The following is a 26488-nucleotide window of genomic DNA, read 5'->3' on the forward strand; positions in this document are numbered from 1 at the left end:
TGTGTGTGTGTGTGTGTGTGAGGGCATTTTAGTATTTTCCTTTACTTTTTGGGGTACATAGATAAATGAGACGGTAAACGTTAAAAATTTTAATTAAAAAAGGGTGGTAGTTTGATATATATATTTTTGTAGTGGTATAATAAAAAAAAATGCCCAATGTGAGAGTCTTATTGGTCTATTTGATGTATATGATATGATATATAATATAAAACTGAATAAGAATATGCTATGATTATGACATGATAAACATTATTATTGTGTTTGATACGCACATGATAACTAATATGATAACAATATTTTATTTTGTCATGTATTTGATATATATTTCACCATAATTATATTATATTTAAATAATAAAATTACCATTGTGAACTATTATATATTAATTTTTAAAAAATTAATTTATTATATTTTAAATATTATAAATTAACAAATAATGTAAATTAACAAATAAATACTAAAAAATTAAAAAAATGACAAAATAATTTTATATTTAAAACTATTTTTTGACACTACTAAATAAATTATTTTAAATTTTAAAGACAAAGTAATGAGTAATCCAATAATTCAATTTTATTTGTTATAATGTGAATAAAAATATGATATATAATGTGTAAATAACAAAAATACTCTTGTAAATAAATTATATTAATTTTAAAATTTCAATTAATTTTTGTATTTTTATAATTTTGGACATTAATTTTTACCCTTGTTTTTATATTTATATCTTATTATATTTTATTTTTATATTTTAAATTATATTTTATAAGGATAATTGAGTAAATGATTGTTCTTATTTTATTTGCTGATTTCTAACCTAACTCATTTCTAATAGAAATTTCAACTAAAAATACATGATAAAATAGAATTTTAAATTAATTTATTGTATCATATTAGTTCATTAAATATTGAATTCAGATGAAATATGATAATTTATTCTTATTATATTTCTTATCATGTGGATAGGTAGTTGACACAAGTATAATTAGCTACAACTTAGGAGCAATGAAGCTAAGTGCAAACTATTCCATGAGTATTTGAGAAAGCTCGTGGTGATTACAACTTATCTTTTTCGGTTCATTAGTGATGTGTTTAATTAAGGTGAAATAGAAAAGAGAGGTTTAAGAAAGAGAGTTAATAAGTAAAAAAAGAATTAGAAGAAACGAAAAATTTCTCTAAATTAGTTGTTGTTTAATGCGAATGGTGTGTTCTATCCCACCAGTGTACGTCAGCTATGCCTATGTTTTCATGCTTAGTAAATTCAGAACACTTTATCCCTATGATTTATTTTGTTTGATTATTCGATCTATGAGTTCAAATAAACTATTCGAAATATATTTCTATAAGTAGTTTTACTCAATAATTGTACCTACATAAAAAATAATAAATGAACTAATTAAATATTTTACTTTCTGAGCGTTTATTCAAGTAACAAAATATTGTATGTGGAATTTTTCAGTTCAAGAACGTTTGACTATGAAAAACAAATCACATTTCTTCATTTTTAATTTGTTTCATCTTTCTATCTTTTCTTAGCTTTTTGTCGCTTTTCAGTTTCTTCACACAATGAAGCATATTCTAAAGGCAGGGTAAAGAAACTCCACCGGTATCTAGGTGCAGATGCTTTCAATCGTTTCATCTTTTTGTAGAAAACGATCACTCTAATTGTGAATATACAGAGGAAAATCCAATTCTTCTAAAAAGGAAATTAATACTCTAAAAAGGAACAAGGGGAAAACCCAATTCTTCCGTGTTGCCGATTGCAGGTCATGATCATTGGACTTCACTTGAGCAACAAAAATTCTAGAAGAGGTTTAGACTTGGTCTGTGACGTGGAATTGGAATGAAGAAGGAAAAATGTGTCTAGATGTGAATAAAAAAAATGAGGAAATAGTTGACTTTTTCCAATGCTTTGACACCATTCATTATCTTTGGCAGTTTGCAAGGTAATTAGTGGGCAAAATTGGGAGTTGGGGTTAGGGATGGACGAATTTACAATTTATTGAACATTGATAATAGTGCATTTTGCGTGGCATAATTGACTGTAGAGAAAATAATTTTGAGAGGAAAACCCACTTAGTGATGAAATTTAATCAACTATATTTAGTAACTATATCTCACTAAATGAACCTTAAATGGAGACATCCTATCTGATTTTATTAGGTGTTCAATAAATGGCATACCATAAACAATATGCTTCATTCATCGATTCTCGTACGGTCCAATGCATTTGTTCCACGAGCAGCGACAAAATTCTTGTTATAACTACGCATTATGTTTGGATGTGTAAGATTACTAAAGTTATGAACTTGCTGTCGTTTCATTTTAAGCATGACAAAATGACTCTAGTCGAATATATCAACTACAATATATTAAAGAATGACGAAGTTTATATAAATTATATATATTTTTCCTTCTGAGATCGGACAGGCAGACCAACCCTTTTTTCCAAGAACAATTCTGTAGATGTGTTTACCAGTAATGTTTACGACTTATAGGCGTCACCAAGTAACACATAACTGCCATCATACCAATTAATGAAAGAATCAAGTTAAGGAACTAATATACAAAAAACCAATATTGAGAATCACAACACTCTATTCATTAATAATTATGAAAAGTCTCATTTTGAATAAAACTTTCCAAAATATCTGGTAGTATTTAATAACAAATTTCTAAATATTTAATACTTGATTCTTTATTTTAATACTTGATTCTTTATTGTCTACCGGGCTATAATAGTACTAACGTTGGCATTTGCACCAAGTATATTTGAAGTTCCTTTGAAAAGTTTGCCTTGAAAAGTTTGCCTTCAATTATAGCACCTAGATTTAACGAGCAAGTAATTCAAGTGTAAACTTTACTTGAGAGAATTCAATTGCGCAAATTGACGATATTGTAAAATATCTCGATACATGGGCTATAGACATAAACACGAACGTTTCAAAAGGTAAAAAAATAAAAAACTTCAAATGTAAACTCCGAAAAGGGGACAAAAGGAAATAAAATAAGCATCACAATCACTCGTTACTACAGACAACCTAATTAAGAAGGCATGGAAGAATTCCAAGGCAAAATCTGCCTCTTAATTCTGTGCCCTCCACATCCAGAGGGCTGCTACAGAACATTTGATAAATCAAACTCAGAATATACCCTCCATTGTCATATCGCACCTCGTATCCATGACAACATAGTTCACATGACATGACAGACACGAAAAAAACAACCACAGCAAAAATAACTTACCATTACCGCATGATTTTGGGGACTTAGAAGCACTTTCTGTGGACAATGGATGGGCCAGACTCGTCATATTCACCCTTGGATATCCACATCTACAAAACAAAATCATGTTTTAGAATTCAATCTAATTGGGCATACATGGAAAGGTGCAAATTTGTGATAAAATATTCACCTGCTGGAAGGTGCTGAGGGATGCAAGAATTGATCCTCCAATCCAGACACTGTACTTTCTCTCTGGTGGAGCCACAACCTTGATCTTCATGCTGCTAGGAGCCAGGGCAGTGATCTCCTTGCTCATACGGTCAGCAATACCAGGAAACATAGTTGACCCACCACTAAGAACAATGTTTCCATACAGATCCTTTCTGATATCCACATCACACTTCATAATAGAGTTGTAGGTGGTCTCATGAATTCCAGCAGCTTCCATTCCAATCATAGATGGCTGGAAAAGTACTTCTGGGCAACGGAATCTCTCAGCTCCGATTGTGATAACTTGTCCGTCAGGAAGCTCATAGTTTTTCTCAATTGAAGAACTGCTCTTTGCAGTCTCAAGTTCTTGTTCATAATCCAAGGCAACATACGCTAGCTTCTCCTTTATGTCACGGACAATTTCCCGCTCAGCTGAGGTGGTGAACATGTACCCTCTCTCAGTGAGGATCTTCATCAATGAATCAGTTAGATCACGGCCAGCAAGATCTAAACGAAGGATGGCATGAGGGAGTGCATATCCTTCGTAGATTGGCACGGTGTGACTCACACCATCACCAGAGTCCAAGACAATACCTGTTTCAAAAATGGTTTGATTGAAGGACATAATAACGGATTGACAAAATTATGTTCTAAGACAGATGGATAAAATACGAACCAGTTGTACGACCACTTGCATAGAGGGAGAGGACAGCCTGGATGGCCACATACATGGCAGGCACATTGAAGGTCTCAAACATGATTTGGGTCATCTTTTCTCTGTTGGCCTTTGGGTTGAGTGGAGCCTCAGTTAGAAGCACTGGGTGCTCCTCAGGAGCAACACGCAATTCATTGTAAAATGTGTGATGCCAGATCTTTTCCATGTCATCCCAGTTACTGACTATACCATGCTCAATGGGATACTTCAGAGTAAGAATACCTCTTTTTGATTGGGCTTCATCGCCAACATAGGCATCCTTTTGACCCATCCCAACCATGACACCAGTGTGACGAGGTCGGCCAACAATACTTGGAAACACAGCTCTAGGAGCATCATCACCAGCAAATCCTGCCTGCACACAGATTATAGATTAACAAATTGTTCAGTAACAAAAACACAAATAAAAGACACAAACATAACAAAACAAAAAACAACAAAGTACTAACCTTCACCATTCCAGTTCCATTGTCACAAACAAGGGGTTGAATATCCTCAGCATCAGCCATCTTTTACAAAGCTACAGTATGCAGTAATAAAATTGTCAATGCTAAAAAGTTCAAATGGACCACCCACAGAATTCAGCCAATTACAAATTTAGAAGATTAGTTTTACTCGAACACTATTTTTTTCTAGCTAAAACAGAAAAAGTTCACATTTGTGTAGCAAGCACAACAAAAAGAAATGAAATAACACAGCATTAACCAATTTCATTTACCAAGTACTTATATTAGATAATTTGAGCTCAACAAAAAGAAAAAGGTTAGACAATTTGAGGTCTTCAAAGAAAGAAAGTAGAGCAATAATAAAATAGAACATATCCACATGTTCAACCTGTAATCTTAAGCTTTACATTAAGCTATGCACTAAAATCTTCAATTAACTATGAGTCAGGGTATCTCAAATCTCAAATTTCCAAACACCAAATGAAGTTCTATAAAAAAAAACGGCGAGATTCCCACTTAAAACAACAGATCAGACAGTAAATCCAGTCAACAAATCAACAAAACCGGAATTATTTTGAAACTAACGCTAGCGAATGGAATCTATGACCGGTACAAACACACAATAGTTATAAAAGATCTCAGATCCAGAGTGTAGAAGACCAGATTCAGATAGAGTGACGCATCATAAGCATATACCAGATCACAGATCACTCATTAGTTATCCGCGATCTACTACATCCGAGTAACATAGATAGATCAAGTAATACGAAAATCGCAATAATGAATAAGTACAAAAAACACATAGATGATTCTGATGAAGTAGGTAAAAGAGCAAAGTTAGACGAATCTGAGTATAAAATAGTAAAGATTGCAAAAAATGAAATAAAAAATCGGCGTATAATAAGCAGGCAGAAAAAACCCTAAATAATCGAGGGAAATGAAGTAGAACGAGAAAGGGAAATGAAAATACCGTGAAGAAGAATCGAGGAGAAAGAAAGAGAAGGTTGGAGTCTCTCTCTTTCTGTGTTCGGTGAGTAGAGAGAGAAGGGAAATGAAAGAGGAGGAGGGGTATTTATATGGGGGGAGAGAGTGGTGTAGATGTGGTTGTGGGCGTGACTCGTGATGAGTGTAATTTGAAAATTGAATTTGGAATTTGGGTTAATTTAGGAACAAAGATTGAATTTTAAGAAACGAGAGAGAGGGAATCATTTCGACCACGAGAGTCAGAAAAAAGATAGATAGGGTGACCTGGCTCACACCCTTTTCCTCTGTCGTCTTTTCTCCTTTTTCAACGTTTTTTAACACCCCAAATTTAGGTCTTTCTTAACTAATAAATCAACTAAATTGAGTTATCAGCCAAATAATAAATAAAAACTTTATATTTTTAAATTGTTATTAATAATTTGTTTCTCTTTAGTATTCTTTAAGATAAATTAATCTATTTTATTTCGTTATATTTTTTTTTGCTGATTATAACAATGAAGTGCATTTTCTTAATTTGAGTTTTTTTTTTAAATTTAAAAATTCAGGTTATTTTAGTTACTATAATTGATTTAATATTTTTAACCAAGTCAATGAGGTCTTATTAAAAGAAACAGTAAAAATTAACTTATAGTGTGGATATCAATAAAATACAAATCTTACAAAATAAGTAAATAATTTTATTACCTTTTAAAAATTAATTTGTCAAGAAATTTGATTTTGTCGAAAAAATAATTGATCAAGAAAATTTATCGGTAACTAAAAAAAATTCAATAAAAACCATAACAATTAATGGTTGAACTAATTCACGTATTTTAGGTATATAAAGTATTTTGTGTTGACTAAGGTATATAAAGTATTTTACGTTGACTAGTCTTGGTGAAAATATGTTAGACATATAAGGTGAGTTTTCAATAATCACTTACTTAAGATGCCAAGTCTTTTATATTGTTACAGATCAAACATATATTGGTGCATCTTTTTCTACTTGATATGTTTAAGAGTAGGTTAATTTTCTCCCTTGTCATAAACAAATAATTAAGTGATCAAAGAAATGACTAAAGCAATTCAAAACTGTATTATGAGTTGTTATAATCTCCTTGATGGTCACAGTTAAGAGATTGATGTTATGTTAGCCAAATTTTAGTGAAGCTCCAAAGAAAGAAATAGGAAGATTCATTGGTTTTCATGGGATAGGCTTTCGTGTTTCAACACATAGGGTGCATAGGTTTTACAAACATGGCTGAAGGCTCATGCAATAAAATAACAAAGTAGGATTCTACCCCTCATTCTTAGATGACAAATTAGGATATCAACTTTTGTGGTGGTTGTCATTGATCATATTATTCAAGACACTTAGAGTTGGAGAGAGCTAATGTTGTTTGTGTTAAACATAATTTGATTTTTTTTTTCAAAAGAAGATAGTTTGAATTTTGTAGCTCATGGTTTTTAGTAAAGTTTTCAAAACTTGCCCGTCATAGGATTTGGTTGGGGTATGACTCAACTAAGTCAATTGTGTAAGCCCTTAGAATTTACTTAGTTGTGTAAGCTCCTACAATTGTTCTTATATGTGTGATTAATTAGTTTAGAAAAATTTATCAACTTATGTTATGAAATCTTGACTTATGTATATGACTTGACAAGGGATCTTTGAGAATAGTAAAGCCATGGCTATTTGTTGTTTTAATTGATTCATTTTTCACAGAAATAATTGCTCAACAACATATATGATAGCGGGCATGTGTTTGTGTCAAATGTTCTTATTATATACACATATTTTAAAATTGGAATGGCAAAAGTAAGGAGCAAAGTAAGTTATACTTTATTGCCAATGGTTTGTGTTTTGAACTAAAGTTGGCAACACTGCATTTTTGAGTGAGTCTTTGGTAAATCTTTACGATTTTGTCATTCATTAGATTGATGATCCAGTGTTTATAAACTATTTTTAGTCTCAACACCTAAACATCTGTGTAATTTAAATAGTCTACTGGCACTCGTGCGTGGCTTAGACTCTTTAATTAAGCACTCAAAGTTTTATCATTTGTAAACATGCATCTTAGCAGAGTGAGGATTGAATGCTTGTAAACTACCCTTAGTCTGATATTCAATTCACAAACATTATTTTTGGTGTATTTGATAGTTTAAAACTTAAAATTCAAACCACATGCAGTTTAACATTGATTAATTATGTAAAGGAGAGAAGCCTAATCTACACATGTTTTAACCATTTGAATTAAAACCAATAACAGCAACAATGCAGAAGAATATGGTATTTTATCAAGGGGAAGTTGGATACATTTGAAAGAGAACAACACTAAGGGAAGAAAATGTTGTCACTTTTCACCATTTCCAGAAAACATTAGAACCACACTTGTATTTGTCCTTCCCTTCGCATTCAATATCCAAATCTTCAGAAATGAATGGTACTTTCTGCGTAAATGGAAACAGAGCATCAGAAAATGGTAAAGCAAATAAGTGAAATAAAAGACATTAATTTATGTAGATAAGTTTAGAGATGAATGACCTTCTGTTTAGCAAGATCTTGGCAACCAGTGAAATTCTCAGGGAACTTGCAAGTACCAAATTGCACTGTATATGCTCTTGCAAAGTTTGCTCCACTAGTGGCTAACCTCTTCTTGTCATTCAATTCCTACACCATAATCAAGTATCTTATAAATTTGTGTAACAACTATTTGATATATTTTATGGAACAAATCAGAACTGTAGGGCAAAATAAAAATAAAAATTTAATATTACTATTGAAATTATAAGATAACCTCAAAAATAGTATTGCATAGAGATGTGGGATTGATGATACCTTGTTGGCCTTGCTCTTTTCAAGGTAATCTTCAATAACACCAGCATTAGCATTAGAGGCTGCAGCAGCAGTTGTGAAAAGGGTAGCTGCCAATAAAGCAAGAGCGTTTCTCCTTCCATCACTTCCTCTAGACTCTTTTGATTCAGAAATTCTGAGTTGCTGAGCTTTGATGAGAGGCAACTTGGAAGCAGAGACCCCTGTTGATGGAACGGAAATGAGCTTAGCATTGAGGTCAGAAGAAACGGCAGCAGATATGGAATAGGTACAAGCCAATACACTTGAGTTCATTGCAGCCATGTGGATTGGTAGTTCTGTGATATGATGAGAGTGAAGTTAAGTTGTAAGGAAGAAGGGTGTGTGATGATGGTTGTAATTAAAGATTGTGGTTGGCGTGTGGATAAGGTGAGATTGCCTTCATCTCCTATTGGCAATTCTTGTTCTCTGTCTTATATTTCAGCTTTTTTTAATCCACATGCTTTCAGGACCCACTTTAACTTCATATTTGATGCATATGCCTCGCTGGATCATTTTCTATAGTTACACATTATTCATTCTTGATCTCCACTTTATAAATCACACGGTTTAAATTGCATATTCAATGAATCAATTTTAGATTGGACGGTTTAGATTATTGTTGTTGTTGTTGTTGTTTTATTCTATGAGCTGGACTATCTATGGATGATAAGGAGAGATTGTGGTTCTTGTTATAAAAAAAAAAAGAAGAAAAAGAGACATTGTGGTATGTGGATAAGGTGAGATTACCTTCATCCAACTCTTCCTCTCCTTGTTATATTTGAGGCACATCAGTTTATATGGTTATTTATTTATTTATTATTAAATAAATTATATCTCCTTGTAACACAGATTACATTTTAAAAAAATATATACACAAAATATTCATGATGAGATATGTTTGGTGGATTTTATTTTAATAAATTCACAGTGTATTTTTTTATATGCACTCAATGAAATCACTCTATTTAGGTTTTTGTGAAGACATGTTAGAAATTAACTTAAAAAATGATATTATAGTATGATTTAATTGAATGTATGTGTAAATATATTTTATATAATCAACATATCAAATTAATATTTATATTTGGATTAATGTGTAAAATAATTTTATATTATCTACTTATAGGTCACTTGGTATGGAATAACCTTTAAATTCAATCACCCAAATCAATTTAATCTACATTTTAACAAAATTCATTTAAATTTCTAATCCTTTAAGTTTCTGATCCTAACTAACTCCATTAAACTCAAAGATGTTTGGTTTGGATAGCAAATTTTATATTTTTTCATAATAATTTTTTTATTACCGATGAACTCAACTCGTTCATGACGAGTTAGCCTGGAAGATTTGGGCCTTGTCAAATTGTCAATGGAAGAACAAACAAAGTTAAATATGGTAGATGCTAAAGGCGCCTCCCAATCTCGGTAATGTACCGGAACCTCCTTTTAAGGGGGTGTAAATTTCAGTACAATATATTATTATTGGAAGTATGGTTGATGGTGTATTTTACGAATTATGAACAAAAATAAGAGGTTGGATTGAGTAATTGCAGTTAAATATAAGTTACTTCGGTCCATAAGCAACCTTACTACATCTTTTTACTATATTATTTGTTTTCCTTTTTTTGTTTTGACGGTAGACTATTTGTTTTCCGGTTTCTTTTTTTCTTTTTTTTTTTCTCTTATTTTGTATACTTTTTTTTAAGTGAAATTATCTTTGTATTTTGGTGTAGAAGAATTTTATTTTATTCTTCTAGATATATAAGATAAAATATGTTTTTCCATACATATTTGTCATAGATCAAACACATGATCAAATAGTTAATAAACTTATATGGGAAGGAGTTAGCATGTTTGTATGCATATTAACAATGAAAGAATTTTTAATACACTTATTTTATTTTTTTTTCAAGTTTGTTATTAAATTAATAAGTTTAATTATAATTTTAGTTATCTATTTTTATCGATTAACGAAATTAGTCATTTTATTTTAATCGTCGACAATTTTGTTCTACTATCTGATTATTTAACTAAAAAATAATAAAGTGAAATGTTTTAAATTAAGTGATATATTATACAATTATATAGAATGATTAACACTCATTAAATTGAAATAAAACACCGTAAGAATTTAACTTTCAACTTTATAGTTTTTTATTTATATTGTTAATTTAATTAATAACATATAAATAATTATATCATTTAGATAGATCTATATCATATAATTGAATGTCATCTAATTAAAAATATGTCAAATTGTCATTTTTTAATTTAAAAATATGAGAGATGAACTAAAATTGTCGACTTTTAATATAAATCTCAATTTTATGAATTGCTAATAATAGATGAATCAAAAATATAATTAAGTCAAAATAATATTATATGTATCACTTTTAGTGACTTTTCATAAAAAGTCAAATTAACTTTCATTAAAAAGACTTTTAACGTGAATATCCATTAAGTTAATTATTTTAATTAAAATATATATAAGTTATAAGTTAATTTTAAAACGAGTCTGTATATATAATTGAGTTTAATATAATAAACTTAAGGAAACGGAAATAGTATTAATTATAATATAATAAGCTTTTGACTTAAATGAAAATATGCAAATTTTTTCGTCAGTCATATTGAATGTTAGTATTTGTAAATTTTGAAATATGAACATTTATTTTATTATTTGTTGCCTAATTGCGGAGAAGTTTAACCAAAGTAATCGAAGGATTTTCTCATTCTTTTAGGGATTGTTATTTAGTTTGTAATCTACACTGCACTAATTTTTTTCCCCTTTATATAACTAATATATGGGAAGAGAAGTTAGTTAAAGAGTGTTGTACCTTGTTGATTAGTGTATTCTTGCAGGAAAATATTTCTTTTGGTAAATGGTGTATTGTGAGGAGTATTATGAATGTTTTTATTCATAAAATGAATGTCAAGAATTTATGGTTTTTCATTTAATATGGAATAAAATGGAGCTAATAAAAAAAATCTATTATATATATTTAAAATATATTCTGCTGTCACCTTATACTGTATTCTAACATTTTTTACATCAGTCAAAAAGTCGTGTCCTACTTTATAGAGAGTTTACTTTATTCAGTTTCTAAATAATTTTTCTACAAATTTTATACATCATTCACTATCTTATACTATATCTCCTATTTAAATATTATTTTATAACGTATACTCAATTTTTTTAAAATTAATCCCACATTATTATTTCATAATGTCACATTATCATTTCATAACGTTTGCTCAAGATCTTTCACGTTAATTTCACATTACTACTCAATACCTTTTTTTGTGCATTAATCAACTTCACATTTTCGTATCTACCTCTCATCTACTTATAAGTTTTTTTTTTGTCTGAATTAATCAACTTCACATTTTTCGCTTCTATCTGTCATCTACTTATTTGTTAGCAATTGTACACATATTTTCACAATATATAATATTGAACTTAATAATATGAAAAATTTCTTCAAATTCTTCTGAATTGAGAGTACATATGTCTTTATTGCTTACCTCTAAAATATATTTCGACTATTTATACGTGTCTTTTATTGTTGAATAATTCACTTCTATAAATTACACTGATAAATTTAAACATATATTATTGATATAACTATTATATCAATAATCATTTATCAATTGGGAATCATATTGATTTTTTTTTAAATCTACTTAAATTACAAATATTAAAAACAATTAAAATATATCCACGCGTGTGGGTTAAGATCTAGTTTCTTTTTATTTGGAGGTTATGCGCGGAGTAGTAAATAATGATTTGTTACTTTGTGTTTTTTGATTGTTTGTTTTTTGAAAATATTTATGGTGTTCTTCTGGATTGGTTAGTCGTGTCTAGTGTTTTCTCACACCAGACTTGCAATCATGTTCAACTATTTTGAGGATTATTTTCACATCATAAAAGAGCTTGAGACAAATCATATGTTCTTTGGTTGGCTAGCATTTGAGTAATTAGGAAGAAACGTAATAAAATGATTTTTGACCAAAAGTAGAATGCTTTGGATGTTTTAATTGACCGTATCAAACTTCGTTCTTGGTGGTTGTTGAAGGCTAGATATAAAGATTTGTTTTTGAGTTTAATCAATGGTGGAGTAATTCAAGAAAATGCTTTGATTTCGTAGTTGGTCACTCTTAAGAGAGTGGTAAATTTGTTCCTTTATGCTTTTGTGGTCTTTTGTAGATTAAGTTTGTGTTGGTTGGTTTATTAAACTCATTTTGTTGAGATTATAATTTTATTTTTGGCTCTTGGCATGAGAAGGGTTATATAACTTATCTTTTTAAATCTTACTCTTTTCATTATTTGAAATTTATACAAATCACACACTTACACACTTTGTGTAGATAAATATCACCTTAAGTTATGTGACCTATATATATTTCAATCAATGAAACAGTGAGCGTTAGAGTAAAGAGTAGTATTTCTAAGACTCTTCTTATTGACATATTTTTTGTGTTAGATTAAGGTGTAATATATCATGTTGGCTTTTTTTTATTTAAGAAAACATAGTCTTTAAAATCACAACGCAATTGCAGAAAGTTTGGGATCTAGCCAAGAAAAAAGAGTAGTCAAAACGTGAATAATTTGTTAATTGAATTTGGATCCAAATTATTGGTATTGCTAGAGCTTTCCATGGTTTTCTTTCCCCCTGATTTGCGCTCTTGCAGTTGGTATACAACGTTAATAATGTCAATGTCATCACAAATTTGCTTTAATTCGATAATGCTATGCTTCACCTATCAATGTCTAACGCACACACGTGACACATTTAGCATCATAATGTGTTGCAAACAGAGCATATATTATATTATTATTAATGTGGTGCCGAGTTTTAATTGGCAAATCAAACTTCAACGGCAAGTATAGTGTGGTTAGTCATTGTTGGCAATGAAACAAAACACTTGGTAAGTGAGTTACTATGCTACAACGTTTCCCTTTTTAGTACAATTATTTTATCTGAAAAGTGATTAGTGGGTTTCAGCTTCAGCTTCCATTCATTCATATATGCTCCATTGACTCGTTAAAGCATGCCACTTTCTAAATTATTTTACTTTGTTTTTTTCTTGGTCTCCAGTTAGCAATCAAGGCTAAAATTACTAATTAAGTATAGATATTATTTATTGTTATTCACATGGCCCTCCAGATGCAATACCACCACATTCCAATCATATATTTCTTGTCATATTTTAATATGTTTGAGTTGCATGGCATTAAAATTTGTGATAATTATCCTACAATTAATTGTGGTCATGCATGACCTTGATTTCAAAAAAAAGAAATTTGCCGTCAAATTAGTTAGTTTTTATTTGTTGTAGATGCATTGTGGTAGGATAAATCTATTTGAATAATATTCAATAGATGCCGGCGAATATACTAGTTTCATTTCTACGATCCATTAGATATTTTTTTTACAAGGAACTTATTAATTTTTTTAATTTAAACGAAACAATAAATAATAACTAAAATTCACGTATATAATTGCAAAGTTTTAAATTTAAATTTAGATATTAATATATGATTTAACATTATTAGTATTTATTAATTAAATTATATCTTAAGACAAAAAAAAAGAGTATTATCTTTTAGTATCCCTTAATAACTTGGATATCTAAAACACTTGGTTAGTTGGAAAATACAATGGACTCAAAAATAAATAACACTTAGTTTTGGTCAACCATTTTTTTTTTCCTTTCAAATTGTATCGATAAACAATATTAGTATTTCACATATTAATGCAAATCTTTAATAATTAAAACAAACAGTAAATCAAGTAAAGTGATGTGATGTTTTATACTTATAATAGTGTGCCTTTTACTATATTTAACTTAGATGTTTGTGTTGTGGTACAAATATGCTTGAAAATTGGAGATATGACATCGGAACAAAGTGGCAGAGAACTTTAGGCTATCGACCTCGAGATGAAAAGAATGGAATTTAAGTAAAGTAATGTGTAATTTTATAGGATGTCTTCGAAGGGACTAAGTAATGTGATATTATATACTTGAAAATAGTGTGGCTTGTTTGTGTAACGATATAAAAATGATTGGAAATCAGAGCTACGACGGCAAGACAAAGCAAATCGACATTAAGGTGCCCACTCATGGTGTTAGCTAGTCGACATTAAGGTGCCCACTCACTACGCATTTCTAATATTATCACACTTATATCACTCTTCACTCTATCGACACCGATTCGATCACAATCTTTTTTATTCTTAGCGACTTCACTTATCTATCAGTATTCAACGAAGTATCTTAATTCAATCTATAGGTAGTTTTTACGTTGTCACGATAACATCGACTTTCACTCTATCACTATTGATAGGCGGCTTCATCCACCTACCAATACTCGCCGGAGTACCTTAGTTCAATCTATAGATAGCTATTTTCCGTGATCAACTCTCAATAAAAACATCAATTATTAAGACTTAGGCTTATAAGGAGAATTCAACTCAAAATATTAGTCCATTAGATGTAAGAACTTCATGACTTAGTACCGCATTCATCATTTTTATCTACACAACTTTAACTTTATGTACTCCTAACAAGCATCTTCAAATGTCAAACCAATTGAAGTCAACTACTCCTATGTTTTTTTTTAATTGTTAGTTTTTTAAAGAAAAATTGTTTATACATGTCATTTTCAAACGCATCAATTTTAAAAACTTCAACAATTTTCATGACGTAGCATTTAAATGTGATTCAATTTAGCATTGTCATTTCTCTTTCTTTTTTGTTGTCTTATTAAGTACTTAATTAATTTTAAGCAAATGTTCAATTGTTTCTTATATAAAAGAAAGGAGCTTACATATGATACCCACATGAATCAATTTTAATTTTGAGCAAATTTTAACTGTTTCTTATATCAAATAACGAAGCCTACATATGATACTCATATGAATCAATTTCCTAATAAAACACCTTCATTTAAGATGCTATAAGTTCCTTGTCATAAGTACATCATTAGATCAACATAATTTAAAAAAATGCAATATACAATTTGAACTTGTTTTATACAATTTAAGGGGAAAGATGCTAAAAGTCTAAAAACTAAAACAAACTCTAAAGAGTTTGAACACTAAAAACACATCCAATTAATCATGACCAATAACCCACTACATTGATTATGTTGAAGTTGGATGATAGCTAATTAAGTCTAAACTAAACTAGAACTAATTAAAGACATTCTACAAAGTCTAAGGCACAATACCAGTTTCAGCTTCAAATAAGAAAAAACTACTAAATCAACTAATTACCTCCCTATAATTACGCACCAAACCTTCTGGCTCAAGTGGTGCTATAGTTACAATTGTTTCTGGCACTAATTGGGATGAACTACCTTGTGACCCAACAATCTTTTTACATGTCTCAATAAGGCATTGTCTACACTTAGGACAAGACGAGTGCGAGCTTAGCCATTTGTCAATGCAGCGAACATGAAATCCGTGGTTACATTTAGGCAAAAGGCGCACTTTATCGCCGTTACTGAATTCTGAAAGACATATCACACACTCTGAATCCAAACTCGACAAGTTTAATTCTGGTGAGTAACTTATTGTGGTGAAAGACTTGAGAGCTTTCTTTTTTATTCCAGTGTTTTTCGCTCGAACCGCAGTATTGTTCTCCAAGTGATCGCTACTCATCATGACTAAATTGGAACACCTTAGTGCACATCTTATAATTGAGTTTAAACCTAGTGAACAAATAAGAGCACATAATAGGACAGAGAGTACCATAATAACATTTGCATCAAAATTACCATCTCCAAGATAGGATGATTCTGAAGTTGAATCATGGTTGTTTGTGGAAATTGGAGGGTTGGATGGTTGGTTAATTGGAGAGTGAAGGAGCAACCTTCTTGAGTGGAAATTCTCAACAAGTTCATGGAGGAGTGGTGAAACAAAGGAAGTAGTAGCATACATGTTTTTGTTGGAGGTGTTAATAATGAATTTGAGCTTCTTGTGGTTGGTTGTACTAAGGGGATTATTTATAGGGTGATTGGATTTGTTGTTTAGCTCTAATTGTGGTATGAAATTATTGTTATTATTATTTTATTATTGTTATTATTACTATTACATGGTTGTTAGTGTAGCTAGGTAGTTTGGTAAATTAGAATATTCCTAGATGGCTATGGTTAGATTGAGGGAATTTATCTTTGTCTTTAATGTTGTTGCCCCTTGGTGATAGATGTCTTCAACGAGTATATGGATCCTCCACTAATTTTACCTTTTGTAAATTGCCTTTCTAATCAAGATGGGTCCATTCAAATTCAATCCCACCATACACGCATAAGAATGTGACACATAGCAGTTTATTTTTCATAGACATTATATAAATGAGGTACAAGTCGAAAGAATACTTCAATAAATAATTAAATTTATAATCTGAAATGATACAAATATCTGTTAATAGATATAAATATCTATGAAAGGCTGTAAATAAATTCTATAAATACTAGTAATTTGATGAAAATTATTAATTAATAATTTTAATGGTTTTGTCTCTTCCATAAAAATTTTCTACTAATTTACCATCAAGAACGGGTTATGAGAGACAATGAATAGGAAAAAAATAGATATTGATTTTATTGTGGTTATTCTTCGTCATCGTACTGTTATGGAAGATGCTATGTCTTTAATATATTAGAATCATATATTTTAATATGTTTATAATTAATGTGTTAGTAAGTGATATTATTAGAAAAAAAATAAAATACAAATATAATATTTTATGAAAAATAAAACATAATATCTACATTTTATATAGTATTGTATTTGTGTTCAAATTTTGTATTATAATAACATTCTCTTTGAATAATTTTTATTTTGTGGAGGTACTAAAGAATTTATCATTTTTTTAATTTATTTATGCACCACGATATCTTCAATTTTTTATTTTAAAAATAATCCCACAAAGAACATTTTATTCTTCATTTAATAATATCGTAATGGTGTTATATATCTTGATGCTGTTCCTGTAGGGACCCATGGGCACATGAAGGAATTGAGAAGCTTCTGATAATAATAGAGATATAATAATAACATGAAAGTTGAAAAATCTAATATGCTATTGATACCAAGGTTCCTCATTTATGTCCTATCTTTTGGGTCCCAATTTAAAAGATAAGTTCCAATATACTAAGATTATGAACTATGTGGCCACATTCGTACTTGTCCAATGTCCATAGGAAAAGGTTAAGAATTTTATTTGTATTTTCTATAATCGATTTTATGATGATGTGGATTTTAGATTTAAGATTATTTTACAACAAATTGCATCATAAAGTCGATTATAGAAGATTTGAGTTGGTTTTCTTTTCCTTTTTATCTTAAGACAATTGAAAGCATATTAATGCAATGCAAGAAATTTCACTAAATTCTTCTACACAACAGGGGGGGAAGAGAGAAGGTTGTAGGGAGAAAATTATTTGCTGTTGTTGATTATGTAATTGATCCCTTATAGTTAGAAAAATAGAAATAAATTGAGTATATTTTTTTTTTTGCCAAAATAATATAGTTTTTTTTGTCTAAATAAATTGAGTTTATTGTTTTAATGTGTGAGATTGAAAAACTATAAAACTTGTGATTGGTTGAATTGATTTCATCAACTCAACCATGGTTGCATTGAAAGTGTAATAAATAACATCATTGGCATTGTTCATTAATGACAAAAAATGATCAAAATGGAAAAATGTAGAATTGATCTAAATCTTTGAATTTATTTGGTGGAAAGATTTGATCTCAATCTGATTGTGTTTGTCTCTATTTTATGGCTATAAATGTTGAAGCTTTTACTGAGTTACATTGTATTTGATTAATGAGAGGATGTGATAATGATAAGATTAATGAAAATAAATAAATTTGCAAGTCAGCTACTCCGATTGACACTTACCTGGATGCATATCTTGGTGGGTTGGATATCACTATGGTCATACTCATTCTTGATTGATGTGGACCCACAATTCAGGAGAGATAAGGTTAAGAGATTACAGAGGTCTTTGCTAGTGGGAAAACTATGACATTAGATTTTCATCTTTAAATTTTCTTCAACTTTCTTGTTTCTTAATACTACACAATTTTTAAGCACGTGCTTTTTCTTCAATTAGGATAAGATTTGCTTGGAGATTGGAATCATAATTTTATTTATAGTAAACACACTTGTGTCACTTAAATATTCTTTTCAATCTTTTTTATTAGAATGCAGTAGGTAACTAACTACTAGCACTGTCAAAAGAAAAATATAAAGGTAGAGAAAGTAACAAACTACAACTCTTAGTAACTAAATAAATAAATAAATTGTATATTAATATAGATATCTTGAATGTAATTGGTATGCTTAGTCCCAAAAAAAGAAAGATCAAAAGGTAAATGTCAAACCATCTTATTCACAAAATGAAAAACGGGTTTTGTAACTGTACATATTTCAACCAAACACTAACTTCACATTTACATGTTGCAGCTGCAGCTGCACAGAACTTCTATATCTGTCACTTACTACCACCATGCGGTGTAAGTAACAAGTTTTTCATCTCTCTGTAACTATAGAACTCTTCCAATGCATCACTTGTTGTTTTCCTATTTGCAGAAGACATTATACTCACTGGTTTAAGGGTATCTAGAATCTGGTTGGACTGTTGAACGCTATTCATCGTTGCGGTTTCAGGACGTGTGCCGCGAGACAAGAGTTCGCAAGTCGAGAAGTCTTGATGCAGTGGTGCTGCTTTCTTCAACATATGCACAAGTGCACCAACAGCAGCACCTTGGGACTTTTTTATTGGAAAGAATCTTCCACCTTCAAGCAGTTGAGTTATATGACCACGATCGAAAGATTCCGCTCTGATGCAGGCACAAGGAAACATATTAATATTTCTAACTAATAGACTAAAGTCTCTCACATTTTGTGTCGCATATAATTCAACAAAACATATTATTGGTGCAAAGTATAAATAAACAGTTTTTTTAAGCATATTATTGGTGCAAAGTATCATTGACTTTGCCAATGGCTAACCTCCGTAGGGAAACTGACTGGTCACCTTTGATGGGTTTCCCTTTCCAATAACTTTTTCCATCAACAAGGCTCGAATCCTCAAATCTTACTTAAATGATACACTTCAGTTCTACTCAAACCCATGTAACGTTGATAAATAAACTTAATTATTGGTGAATTCCTAATTGTAGTAATAATCAGCACATGTATTGATGTCAAGTTATTAACATATATTTGGTTTTAAAATGTAAACTTACACTTTTAGTGTCGTATTGAGGGATAACAATTATGCATTTTGTTGTTTCTTAAAATTCCACTATGTAGACTTAAAATTCTAATATAATATATTTATTTATTTAAAAAAATTCATGCTTTGATATGAAGATAAAATGTTGAATTATTGTTGTTTTTATGATAATGTATTATTTATATATGTCATATACAGGTTATTATAGTATTATGTAAACTCTTAAGAGTCTACGAGAGACTCTCGAGTTTGACAACCATACCACTACCAAGTCTACAAATTAATTACTAGTTTACTATTGTAATTACAGGTACGGCGAAAATACCGTCAAGATTAGGATACTTTGAATATTCTAATACAAATATATACTCCCAACAGCTATATTAACTATATCATATCTGATAATGATAGGAATCAGATTCAATAGGAACAAAGAAATACTTATGTAGTATGAAATACATATACTACATAAGAAACACCTTCCATGCTCTCTCCCTATAACTAAGTTACATTCCCCCAATTAACTGCCATATCATCAATTCTTCTCTAACTTCACTATTCAACTTAGTTCAGTGTCCTATCAAATAAAGTAATTCCTTCTTAATCATTGCACGGCAATAAAGCATGCCAAGTTCCAACTTTTTAAATCTCCTGAAACACTTGCTTAAACAGTGATAGCAGTGCCCTTTCTAAACAACATTACAATGCATAATTCCCATTTGTTTTAGCTTTTCCTTTTAATTTTATTGAGACAACATCTCTTTCATTTAGGAAATAAATGTTCATCCATGAAAAAAAAAAAAAAAAAAACTAGCAATTGTTTAAGCTATTAAAACAATCTGAGTCCAAAAACATTGACATTATAACCACTGTTTCAAATAAAATAGTGCTTTTTGTAATTATAACCAAACGAAAAAATGGCTTTTGCTTTACATAAAATCTCTAAATAATTATTCATTTTCTTACTTCATAAAATCACTTTTTAAAAAAGCTTAAACATATGGTCCCATTGGTGTGTAAAGACACTAAGACAGAGGTTCAAGAAAGGACACATACCCTATCTACAGCAAAAACTAGTGCATAAATGATTCTGAAAATGAGTGGTTTTAGTACATAAATCCAGCTCAAATAGATGAAATTTTTGTAAACCAAAGAATCAGTAGAAAAAGAGAATCAGCAGACTCATTTATTTAAAAATATACCCAATCAATCACATAGTTTGGAAAAAGATAGCATTGAAAATTAATACTAATACCAATACCAATGAAATACACTTGAGAGTTCAGAAAAGGAACTAAAATAAGGGATGCCAAGAATTCCGCATCCAAGCCATTCAATATAACTGGCATCCATGTAAATGAATACTAACAAATAACACAATTTCAAGAAGTGCAATTGTACAGAAGTAACTCTTTTAAGAAAAAATATATAAAAAATCTCCACCACTAAGCAAAGACAAATATTTATGAAAATCATAAACCAGTGGTGTTGAGCAACTATGTTAATATCTAAAGCAGAAAGGAGAAAGAAGAGTGGGAATCATACTGTTTTCATTTGATCCTCCAAGTCAAAAACAATTCAATGAATACAGCAACGGAAAATCAAAATTAGCACTTATTTCAAGTTTTGCCTTGTTATATACCTTTTGATCAATTTCTCCCCTTTTCACTTTACTTCCCTTTAAGGTCACATGAATACATTTAGTAGCTGAACTCAAAATTCTAAGATACTACTCAAAATTTGTTACCCTAGACTAGACCAGACCAGAAGCATGACATGGCCTCAACTCCAAGTATGATCTTAGAATACATGATCAACCTGATTCATCCTCATTGAAAACAATAGAAAACAAAGGGTTGAACATTTCTATATATGGTCATAATCTAGCATTAAACCCATAAAAGATCCAACCCTTCTTAGACCCTGCTATTGCAAGAGCTTTGTAGTATCAGGTTCGCCTTTGCCTATACAATCACAATCTAGCAATTATACCATGTTTTTAAGGAGTTAAAACACCACACTACAACGCATCAACTACTTATAATAGAGCATATACTCCAATTAATTTTTATTACAAAGTACCTGCTGTCTGGATCTGTGGTATCATCGTCATCCACATCAAAAGGACAAGTAAAATCAGCATCATCGAATTCATCCTGATAGGACCTGCTAGAGCTCCTGGAAAATGAAATCTGCGGCGAGCTGTTAGGTGCTACCTTGACTCCTGAACACTTTTGAGACTCATCTTTTCCGTGAGAAAACATCTATGCAGAGCAAAAACCAACCATAAGATGAAAAAAAAATCAAATTTTCTCGGCTAAACAAAACATTCAATGTGACTAGAAATTTAGTATATGATACAGCAGCATACCTTCTCAGCTGTTGCGCACGATTGCATAAGATTCCTAGTTCTATCTGTCTCAGAAGTACACCTTGAAATTCTAATGGGAGTAGATGGTGGCAAATTATGCCTACTGGTCTGTCCAAGGGGATTAGCAACTTCAGCATTAGGTATGTTGACCGGAGCACTTTCGGAGCGTAAAAGTGTTTTTGAAGCCAAATTATAGATTGGAGATGGTGAAGAAGGAGAGGGAGATGGAGAGAAATTTGACGATGGATAGTAATCATCGAAATTTGCATTCTTCTTGCGAAGCAAAGACATTTCACTTGGATGAGGAGGCAAACTAGAGGGTGCATAACAACATTGAGAACTAGCATTAGAAACCAATGTGTGTGACTCTGAATGCGTAGGTGAAGTGGAATAATAAAAATTACTGGTAGGAGCTGAGGCTCTACAATGTTCATAACTCCAACTATGTCTCCTCGAAAACGGTGATGAGGATGGAGAGCCATGTACCGGCATTCTAACCACAGGTAGTGACGGAAACCGCATCAACCGATCCGTCATAGGACTCCCAACATAATCCGTTATAACTTGTGGAGACAAAGGAGTGGACGGTTCAGAATTCACATCAGAGAAACATGGTCGATACATAACCGAAAGACAAAGCCTACCAGATAATGTATCCACAGGATTGAACACAAACTTAATCATTTCAGACTCTTGTTTCATAGTAAAGGGTTCAAAAAATGTAGACACACGGTGAGCAAGAGCAAAAGCACAAAAATTACCAGATGAACTAATTTCCCTAAAAATCTTATAAGCAGGTAAAAGCCTAACAGTAGCATACAAAGATCTTAAAAGTAAAGTTGATTTTTTATACAAATTCTGCAAAAAAGTGTTGCTTGATCTTCTACTAGCGTTTGAATTAGAATCCCTAATTTTCTTGTTTTCGTATTGAATCACCCATCTCTCTACTATTTTCTCATTCTGTGAACACCCAATACCTAATTCTTCTCTATCTATACTGTTAGAACAAAAGGGGTGTTGTTCTTTTAGAAAAGGCCGAACCTTTGTTGTTCTATGGACCAAAACAACATCGACCACAATTGGTTCGAGATTGTTGTGGCGCCATATGTCAGCGTTCTCTAGAGCTTGGGGGCATTCCCTAAGAGCTAGATTGAACCATTTGTCTCTGGGACGAACGCTCGATGATGATGATGAAGAGGTTGAAGATGGAGAAGAAACGGTGCTGAAATTGCGAGAGGATGCAGAAAGTGCCCTTGATTCGATTATTATGTGAAGGCTTTTGGCGAAGAATTCTGTGATAATTTGTTCTGTTTTTGCAGCTTCAGAGTGAGAAGATGTCATGTTATGTTAACTACTGGAACAAAACAAAAACAAAAACAACAACAACAACGTGAGATGAAATAAATGAAGTAGTCTAGTCACTGAAGTTGTGGTTAATTGTTGTTGTTGTTGTTAAAGAAGGGTAAGGGTATTGGTTGTGTGATCCACATAGAACAAAAGGGTTTAAGAAATAAGTTAAGGATTTGTTTGGTGTAGAGCGGTGTAAAATCATTTTTTTTTGTGGGATGAAGATTGAAACGGAAGAGAAGGGTGTGTTGTAATCCAAAAGAGTTTTTTTTGGGTTGTTAAGTTGATACGAAAATCAAGTGATTATTAATGAAGTACTACGGATTTGGGTGAGCAAAGCAAGCAATTGGGTTTGTGTGGGACCAGTGGGAAGTGGTCGTTATTGGGTGAAAATGGGTGCATATATTTTACTGTGCGAATCCGAAGAATTGAAGAAGTACAACATGATCTTATTTGACACGTCAAACATTGTTGTATCCTGGTTTTCTATGTCGTCCACTCACCCAGGTGTTGACTGTTGACTATTCACTCTTTTTCCCTCTTCTTTCCTCCCGATGGATGGATACATTCCTGCATTTTTCTAGACCTCAGCTTCAATGTGTCGGTTGATCTTGCCGTGGAGAACAAGATTCAAGTCCCATTTTTTTTTTAACAAGTTAAATAAAGAAAGACTAACCATCTATTTGGAATCCGATAAGGGAAATTTTAACCAATATTTTAACTGTATTCGTTAAGAAATTAAAAGGAAAAATATAATTTTAGAAATAATGCATTTAAAATTTAAAAATTAAAAAAAAATGATATTTCATATATAAAAATTTTCTTTTATTTTTTTTATTTAACAGATGTTTCAAAAAAAACTTATTACTATCATTATTTGAATAATTGTCTTCCCATTGTTAGAACATGAGTCTGAACAAATTTTATTACACAAGATAATATTTAAACTAAAAATATTAACATTTATCGTTAAACTCTTATTTATCTTTAAAAAAAGTGTTATTTGAATACTGTAATCAGTGATAAAATGATATAAAAACAAAAAATAGCATACAGTATTTGTGTGAAGAGTCCTTATTCGCACCTCTTCATTTTAACGGTGTTGGGTTATGTGACTCAACTAAAATGGAATGTGAAGGCAAATTGGTGGGAATGGAAAAAGATGAATACAAGAAGAACAAGTACTCATACGTTTTAAAGTCCAAAATCGGAGAGGGTTCTTTCTCCACAGTGTGGATAGCTGAACAAACACCCACTCGTCAACATGTTGCAATCAAACAGGTGTTTCTCTCCAAACTCAACCCTCGCCTCAAAGCTTCTTTGGACTGCGAGATCCATTTTTTGTCCTCTGTTAACCATCCCAATATTGTTCATCTTCTTCACTTCTTCCAGGTCAGATAATCCTCTTTTTTGTTTAATTAAAAATATATGTTTATAAACTTCTTTTTTTTAGTTACTTAGGGTGATGATGAATGTGTTTACTTGGTCCTGGAGTTTTGTCCTGGAGGGAATCTCGCTTCTTATATTCGATCTCATGGAAGAATTCAACAACTAACCGCTAGAATGTTCATGCAACAGCTTGGTATGGTACTTTGCTTTTTTTCTTCATTCTTTCTTATTGCTCATTCTATTCTATTCAATTCAATTATCAATTATGTTATGTAGGCTCTGCTCTAAAACTACTACACTCTCATGGCATCATTCATAGAGATTTGAAACCCGAGGTAAAACATCCATCCATGTTTTATGAGGGTTCTCCGGTTGTTAGAGTTTCTTATCACTTGCTTCAGCTTATGGTTTTGAGTTGGTAACTTTAACCGATCACTAAAAATGCTAGATCATGGAGTGAGTTTTTATGAAACACAACTTTTTTCTTTTAGATAAGCTTATGAAAAACAACTTACAAACAGCTAAAAATATCATAATTTTGTTTGGTTTTCTTCTGTTACCTATTTACTTTACAAACATTATTTTCAATTTTCTCTCTTCAACAATGGTTGGATATATGAGGCATTCATAACAAATGTTGTCCAAAAGCTTTCCTAATACCTACCAAACAAACAGTACTGCTACAAATATTTTTTAGTTTTTTTTTTTAAACCAACGCCAAATTATTTCAGATTGTCTATTGAGGAATAAAACTTTGGGAAACATGAGTAATAGGGAAAACTGCAGCCCTTTTTTATAACGGCACGTCTTAGTTGCGAAGGAAACCATTCAGTTACTGATAATCAACTTGTCGTTTGTTCCTATATATTGAGAACTGAAACATTTGTTTGCATTGGGTGCTATTTTGGAATCAGAACATTTTGCTATCTAGCCATGGGGATGATGCAGTGTTAAAGATAGCTGATTTTGGTCTCTCAAGGTAGTGCATCAATTTAAGGTGGAAGATAATTTATTTATTTTGATTTTATTACGCTGACTAACTTGACAACTTCTTTGCCTTGCATAATATGTCAAGAACCGCACGCCCAGGTGAGTATGTTGAGACAGTTTGTGGAACTCCATTATACATGGCTCCTGAAGTTCTTCAGTTCCAGAGATATAATTACAAGGTATCAACTCTCCTTACTCTTGCTTTCAACATTAATAATCAACTGGTTTTACTGAAATTTACTTAATAATTATAGGCAGACATGTGGAGTCTTGGGGTTATTCTTTTTGAGCTTCTAAATGGTTATCCACCTTTTAATGGCAGAAATAATGTTCAGGTAAATAGCATAACTTTGAACAACAAATATTCAAAATTTTCTGCCTCGGATCATTGCTAATATTGAAAATGCTGATTTCAGCTGTTGAAAAACATCAGATCATGTACCTGTCTTCCATTTTCTCCATTGATTATTTCAGGATTGGATCCTGACTGTCTTGATATCTGTTCAAGACTACTATGCTTGAATCCAGGTTATGCATTTAAACACTAGCGCTCACACTCTCACATTTCTATTCACTCAGTTTCTTGTGGAAATCTAATTGTTTCTGAAATATGAAATATTTGCACCCTGTTGCAGTGGAACGCCTATCTTTTGACGAATTTTATTTGCATAGCTTTCTACAAGGAAAATTGCTGGGACCTTGACAGCAATCCCAGGATTTTAGG

General features: G+C 31.1%; 5 protein-coding genes across 7 annotated transcripts; 1 reads left to right on the plus strand and 4 right to left on the minus strand.

Annotated features, from left to right (window-relative positions):
- Positions 1 to 2989: 2989 nt before the first annotated feature.
- On the minus strand, positions 2990 to 5862 carry LOC101503086 (actin-7-like). Of its 2 annotated transcripts, XM_012716420.3 has the most exons (5): positions 5567 to 5862; positions 4600 to 4670; positions 4112 to 4505; positions 3416 to 4029; positions 2990 to 3335 (listed from the first exon to the last, which is right to left on the minus strand). In XM_012716420.3, the coding sequence occupies exons 2-5, from the start codon at positions 4657 to 4659 to the stop codon at positions 3270 to 3272; spliced, it is 1134 nt and encodes a 377-aa protein (XP_012571874.1). In that variant the 5' UTR covers positions 4660 to 4670; positions 5567 to 5862; the 3' UTR covers positions 2990 to 3269.
- Positions 5863 to 7832: 1970 nt separating this feature from the next.
- LOC101503415 (photosystem I reaction center subunit N, chloroplastic) lies at positions 7833 to 8863 on the minus strand. 2 transcript variants are annotated; one of them, XM_073368491.1, is made up of 3 exons: positions 8396 to 8863; positions 8102 to 8227; positions 7833 to 8003 (listed from the first exon to the last, which is right to left on the minus strand). In XM_073368491.1, the coding sequence occupies exons 1-3, from the start codon at positions 8690 to 8692 to the stop codon at positions 7911 to 7913; spliced, it is 516 nt and encodes a 171-aa protein (XP_073224592.1). In that variant the 5' UTR covers positions 8693 to 8863; the 3' UTR covers positions 7833 to 7910. The 2 variants fall into 2 exon arrangements, with proteins under 2 accessions (XP_073224592.1, XP_004502902.1); XM_004502845.3 differs by having other exon boundaries at positions 7833 to 8007.
- A 6539-nt stretch (positions 8864 to 15402) lies between these two features.
- On the minus strand, positions 15403 to 16416 carry LOC101503752 (RING-H2 finger protein ATL78). The gene has a single exon (XM_004502846.4). The coding sequence runs from the start codon at positions 16354 to 16356 to the stop codon at positions 15679 to 15681; it is 678 nt and encodes a 225-aa protein (XP_004502903.1). The 5' UTR covers positions 16357 to 16416; the 3' UTR covers positions 15403 to 15678.
- A 2293-nt stretch (positions 16417 to 18709) lies between these two features.
- Positions 18710 to 23843, minus strand: LOC101504079 (autophagy-related protein 13b-like). Its single transcript, XM_004502847.4, has 3 exons — positions 22039 to 23843; positions 21750 to 21931; positions 18710 to 19269 (listed from the first exon to the last, which is right to left on the minus strand). The coding sequence occupies exons 1-3, from the start codon at positions 23377 to 23379 to the stop codon at positions 18921 to 18923; spliced, it is 1872 nt and encodes a 623-aa protein (XP_004502904.1). The 5' UTR covers positions 23380 to 23843; the 3' UTR covers positions 18710 to 18920.
- Positions 23844 to 24422: 579 nt separating this feature from the next.
- LOC101504386 (serine/threonine-protein kinase ATG1t) lies at positions 24423 to 26488 on the plus strand. Its single transcript, XM_027334597.2, has 8 exons — positions 24423 to 24777; positions 24847 to 24967; positions 25051 to 25109; positions 25689 to 25753; positions 25850 to 25943; positions 26019 to 26099; positions 26181 to 26292; positions 26400 to 26488. Exons 1-8 carry the CDS (start codon positions 24511 to 24513, stop codon positions 26465 to 26467), a joined length of 867 nt encoding a protein of 288 aa, XP_027190398.1. The 5' UTR covers positions 24423 to 24510; the 3' UTR covers positions 26468 to 26488.

Source organism: Cicer arietinum, chromosome 5, assembly GCF_000331145.2.
Source record: "Cicer arietinum cultivar CDC Frontier isolate Library 1 chromosome 5, Cicar.CDCFrontier_v2.0, whole genome shotgun sequence".
Taxonomy (NCBI): Eukaryota; Viridiplantae; Streptophyta; class Magnoliopsida; order Fabales; family Fabaceae; genus Cicer; species Cicer arietinum.

Coding starts and splice junctions, on each gene's coding strand:
- LOC101504079 (XM_004502847.4), bottom strand. CDS start 23,379: ATGACATCTTCTCACTCTGAAGCTGCAAAAACAGAACAAATTATCACA. Junction 21,932..22,038: donor CGTGCGCAACAGCTGAGAAG/GTATGCTGCTGT, acceptor TGCTCTGCATAG/ATGTTTTCTCACGGAAAAGA. Junction 19,270..21,749: donor ACCACAGATCCAGACAGCAG/GTACTTTGTAAT, acceptor TGCCTGCATCAG/AGCGGAATCTTTCGATCGTG.
- LOC101503415 (XM_073368491.1), bottom strand. CDS start 8,692: ATGGCTGCAATGAACTCAAGTGTATTGGCTTGTACCTATTCCATATCT. Junction 8,228..8,395: donor AAAAGAGCAAGGCCAACAAG/GTATCATCAATC, acceptor ATTATGGTGTAG/GAATTGAATGACAAGAAGAG. Junction 8,004..8,101: donor AAGATCTTGCTAAACAGAAG/GTCATTCATCTC, acceptor TTACGCAGAAAG/TACCATTCATTTCTGAAGAT.
- LOC101503086 (XM_012716420.3), bottom strand. CDS start 4,659: ATGGCTGATGCTGAGGATATTCAACCCCTTGTTTGTGACAATGGAACT. Junction 4,506..4,599: donor ATGGAACTGGAATGGTGAAG/GTTAGTACTTTG, acceptor ATCTGTGTGCAG/GCAGGATTTGCTGGTGATGA. Junction 4,030..4,111: donor TGCAAGTGGTCGTACAACTG/GTTCGTATTTTA, acceptor TTTTTGAAACAG/GTATTGTCTTGGACTCTGGT.
- LOC101503752 (XM_004502846.4), bottom strand. CDS start 16,356: ATGTATGCTACTACTTCCTTTGTTTCACCACTCCTCCATGAACTTGTT.
- LOC101504386 (XM_027334597.2), top strand. CDS start 24,511: ATGGAATGTGAAGGCAAATTGGTGGGAATGGAAAAAGATGAATACAAG. Junction 24,778..24,846: donor ATCTTCTTCACTTCTTCCAG/GTCAGATAATCC, acceptor TTAGTTACTTAG/GGTGATGATGAATGTGTTTA. Junction 26,100..26,180: donor ATGGCAGAAATAATGTTCAG/GTAAATAGCATA, acceptor TGCTGATTTCAG/CTGTTGAAAAACATCAGATC.